The sequence below is a fragment of the Berghia stephanieae genome, chromosome 2 (genome assembly GCF_034508935.2).
Source record: "Berghia stephanieae isolate SIO BIC M18660-M18661 chromosome 2, UCSD_Bste_1.3, whole genome shotgun sequence".
Lineage (NCBI taxonomy): Eukaryota > Metazoa > Mollusca > Gastropoda > Nudibranchia > Aeolidiidae > Berghia > Berghia stephanieae.
In genome coordinates, this window is record NC_088361.1 from 2,199,387 (window position 1) to 2,204,386 (window position 5,000).

General features: G+C 32.9%; 1 protein-coding gene across 1 annotated transcript in view; it reads left to right on the forward strand.

Moving 5' to 3' along the window:
* The first annotated feature begins 649 nt into the window (after window positions 1–649).
* LOC144964161 (RIIa domain-containing protein 1-like) overlaps window positions 650–5,000 on the forward strand; it is a 7,348-nt gene continuing 2,997 nt past the window's right edge. The window contains exons 1-3 of the mRNA XM_078898107.1: window positions 650–806; window positions 3,689–3,765; window positions 4,963–5,000. The exon at window positions 4,963–5,000 is cut by the window's right edge and continues 9 nt beyond it. Coding sequence (XP_078754233.1) covers window positions 666–806; window positions 3,689–3,765; window positions 4,963–5,000 — 256 coding nt within the window. The 5' untranslated portion in view covers window positions 650–665. The remainder of the gene's footprint in view (window positions 807–3,688; window positions 3,766–4,962) is intronic.

Below are 5,000 nucleotides of genomic sequence, written 5' to 3' on the forward strand. Positions count from 1 at the left end.
AACAAAAAACAAACAAACAAACAAAACAAACAAAACAACATAACAACAAACAAACATAGAAAAAAAAAATAAAGATAACAAAAAACCCAGCAACAACAACGATTAAAGAATCCCCCCCCCCCCAAAAAAAAAAAAAAAAAAAAAAAAAAAAAAAAAACAAACAAAAAAAAAAACAAACAAAAAAAAAACAACCAAAACCCCCCCCCCCCCCACCCCCCCCCCCCCCAAAAAAAAAAACAAAAAAAAAAACAACCCAAAAACAACAACAACAACAACAAAAAAAAAAACAAAGAAAAAAAAAAACAAAACAAAAACAAACCAGAAACCGAAAAGAAAAAAAATAGATTATTAGCTAAAAACGAAAACAAAGCAAAACAAATGCAAAACACCTTTTTGAAAAATTCATTTAAAAATCATAGCAAGTAAACAAATAATTAAGAAAAAGGAAATCATGCGAAAATGACAACGATTCACCGGCGCTTCAGTTTTGCGTCAGTACCTGCTTGCTGTAAATAATTGTTGTCTGTTGGCATAATCGGTTTGCAAGAGCAGAATAGAATCTGAAAAACGAATGGATGTATGAGTTATGCGGGTTCTACTGTGATTATCATTCATTATAAACGGAAGTTGATAAGGGAGGCAACTTATATTATTGTACCTTTGGTATGTTGTCAAGGAATCAATCTAAAATGGCTGATCAACCTAAGCACGGACATCCCCATGGGATGGAAAAATATGATCTAGGGGGTAAAGATGACCTTGGAGCTCTAAGCACAGCACAACAAGCAGAACTCAACACATTTAAGGTAATTCTCAGACATCTGTTTGTTAGAAATTTCCCATAATTAATGCTGTTCCAGATGCTTGGATTCCACATGAAAATCTTTACATTAACATACTGAAAATTTTACCAATGGTAAAGACTCACAATATGTTAATGGGAACTTCTCCTCAGGACAGCCTCTTAATAAGCTGATTGTTGATTGAAATGGGACTTAAGCATTGAATGAGAAGTTTTCGTGACAGGTGGCAAATGTTAAACTAACACGCTGACAATCTTTGATGAAATTTGGCATAATAAATGAGTTAATTAACTAAAAAAAAATTTCACTCCCAACTTAAAAAAAAAAAAAAAACAACTATTTTTGCTTGATATGCCGATAGTGTGAAAATAATTCAACAGCGAAGGTTATTATTAACATTTTAAGCCATGTTAGCCCTTCACTTTTCCAATGGCTTATATTATATCGGATCTGGTCTTATACTTATAGAGGCTGGAATAAAAAACTGCCTTGATTTATGGAATTTAAATGGATGTCTGCCATATGTGCAGCTAGAAAGGCGCGCATCAGACCTCAGAGACAAGTCCCATCAATTAGGCCAACTTGAATTTTCATCTGCCTTTACGTCCAATGGGAATCTTTTGCAATAGACCTATTTTTATTTCAGAAATGTTACAGCGTCCAATGCAACTTAACTATTATTATTTTTTTGGAACCCATCGCTCATTAAAATAAATACAACTTTTTTGACTTGTTGATTCAACTATGTCAGCCATTTGGTGTCTTCAGTTAACAAAGACATCAAAATTAAGCTTTCCTGACGGAGTGTAACTTTAGGCAGTTTAGTGACCAGCAGCAGTGGGAGTCAAATTGTGATCCAACTCGCCCATAAGAATAAGAAAGTTGTGACTGGAGATTACTGTTCTCTTTTACTAAAAGTTTTAGGGGGGTTCAATTAAAGATGCATAACTTCGTTATAAATAGAAATATTGCAGATATTTTGGTATCATTATTTTTGTTACTAGCCGGGCACCTAGCCTCAGGATATATGTACACGATAACATTTATACACGGTTACCTTGAATCTCACCTTTAATGGGTTAAATTGTATTGTTTGATTTTAAAAAATAACACACACACACACACACACACACACACACACACACACATACAGAGTGAGGTCCATCCATTGCTTGTATTATAATAATAATAATAATGAAATTTATTTATATTGCGCCCACTCCTCTATACAATAAAGCTCTAGGCGCATAACAATAACTTCAATCCATTCAAATTTCTCTCTCTCTCTCTCTCACACACACACACACACACACACACACAAACCTTCCACCATCCCATATTAAAAAAATAAAGTAATATATTATATATATATATATATATTATTATATATATATATATATATATATATTATATATATATATATATATATATATATATATATATACATATCCTGTGATCATCGTCTGCTCAAATAAAATAACTAATAAATTAAGAATTTTCGAAATAAATAAGTTTTTAAGTATTTCCTGAAAGCGAGTTCAGTAGGGACGTCACGAAGAGATAAGGGGAGATTGTAGTGGCAAACCAGTTACTGGAGCTACCGTGTACGTAGATCCCGAGGCTAGGTGCCCGGTTACAGTGTACGTAGACACTGCCTTCCTGATATAATTTGATGATGTTACATGACATTTTCATTGTGTCAAAGGTACGGTAACCCTTATCTTTCATCCATCCTTTTGGGAAGAATTTACATGAATGCAGTTGTCTTTAAGAGGTGTCAATGTCAACTCAAAATTTTGAGTTCCATAATATCTAGAAATTATGGTTGTTTTGATAGAAAGGTTGGTTTTACATAGCTGAACCTTGATCTTTTGATTTTGAACCATTAGCAACATACTTTTTTTTTTTTCTTTATCACAAGCGGGTAGTGAAGAATGGTATATTTATTTTTGTTATGCTTCAGAACTATAATCTGATTGTAAAAATAGAGCAACCATCTGCTGTAACATATTAGAGATCCCTGGTTCATCGGATACTTACTGACTTCTTTCCTTTATACTCAATGAGTCTTTTGTGAAAGAAAAACAAACAAAACAACACAATGGAAAAGATTAATAAAATATTGGACGTCTAGACCTGTTTTGTTGAGTATGTTTTAGAAGGGATTGTATTGTGAGAATGAGAAAATGCTAAAATGTAAAAGTGAATAAATAATTTCAGTCATAACATTTGCAATTTATTAGCAATGTCAAGTTAGTAATGTTTTATTTTTAGATACAACAAATGCATCTCGAAATTTGAAAGCAGGAATTACATTTTTCATGGTTTTACTGTAGCCATTTTTACAAGACTCAATAGACGTATGCGGTGAGATATATTATAATGATATCTGTATTAATCATCACTGGGACCCCCACCCCTCTCTCTCTCTCTCTCTCTCATCCTCTCTCTCTCTCTCTCTCTCTCTTTCTCTCTCTCTCTCTCTCTCTCTCTCTCTCTCTCTCCTTTTAGAATTATGATGTACAGAATAAAGGGATTTTAATTTTGATTTTGAGTACGATTCATTGAGGTTTAGAATCAAAATCAGTGTTTGTTGCAGTGAGGATGAAAAGTGAAGATTTAGTTTTAGGTTTTCAACTCTTGAGTCATTCATTGAGCTTTAAATTCAAGTCTTAAATTGTGATTTTTTACTCTTCAATTGTCAAATGATTTCCATCTGAAAAAGAAGATCATTGCAGACTGAAATGATCTTCTTTTCTTCTCACTTATAGATACTCATCTTTGCCTTTTCAGATTCTGCTTAATTCCGATGTAGGTTTGAAAGTAAAGGAAAGAATGAACTTTCTTACTCTGATTAGCTTTGCTTTCTTTTTATTGTATTACAGATGCAAACTCGTATCAGCAATGAGCGCTATCTGCGAGACCATCCAGAAGTGGAGTGCTTAGTTGCAGGCTTCCTCGGGTAATTAATTTTTCAATAATCATTTGTGGTTCGTGATGGTTCTGATTATATTGTCAGTATATGAATCAAAATTAGCAAATTACTGGATTTAATAGTTTAGTTGTCTATCAACTCTCACAGCAGTGAGTTCAGTGAGGTAAAATTCCGTCACAAAATGACTGAAGTATGCTCAAGACAGTTTCTTTGGCAACTTACTGTCCACATACAATTACAAAACCCTCGTATGTTTTATATGGATATGTTCAAAAGTAAATATAGATAGAAATTAAAAAAAAAACTTAATGAAGGTTTGGACATTGGTAAATGCAAGCAAAGAAAAGACCAAAAAAAACAACAAAAAACCCCTCTGATTAATGCATGTCATAATGCTCAGGTAATTTTGTTCTAAGGGTTCAGTGTGGCATGTACGTACATGCAGGTCTGACATCCGTAGTAGTAGTAGTAGTAGTAGTAGTAGTAGTAGTAGTAGTAGTAGTAGTAGTAGTAGGAGGAGGAGGAGTAGGAGTAGTAGTAGTAGTAGTTGTAGTAGTTGTTGTGTGTTGTTGTTGTTGTATGTTGTAGTAGTAGTAGTAGTAGTAGTAGTAGAAGGAGTAGTAGTAGCAACAGCATTAGTAATTTTAATCACATCATGGGTATAAATATTAGTTAAATGACTTTCTTGCAAAATGAGTAAGTTGAGTTTCCAATCCCTAATTTAAACATTTTTGCTCTCCCGGATCCCCGTAACAGTCAATATATTGAAGATATTGTAGAGTAAGATAATGTGGAGATATGAACATTTCTGTCATAATAAAATCCCTTTTATTCCTGGGTCTCTTTTATTTGGAATCCTCTGTAATTCATACTCAAAGTAACACAGATATGGGAAAGTCTCAAGTCTTGTACTTAAACGATCTATAAGTTGAAATTTATATTATTATTATTATTTTATTTTCATATTGCTGAATGAGTATACATATTTTGTGTTGTCCCTTAAAAAAAAAAATAGATATGCAATTGCTGGTAAGCAAGATTTATCTTAACTGCCAAGAACTGAACTTAAATTTTTGGAAGGCATGTTTTATAATCGTAGCCTTACCTACTTTATTCACTTAGAGAGAGACTTTCTTCTGGAAAAGTAACAAGTGCATCCCAACGAACAATTTCATCTTTCTTAGCTTTCAGATTTTTATTGAAAATTTTTTTCTTTATTTTCAGGGACGTTCTCACAAAAAGACCAGAAAGCATTAGGGAAT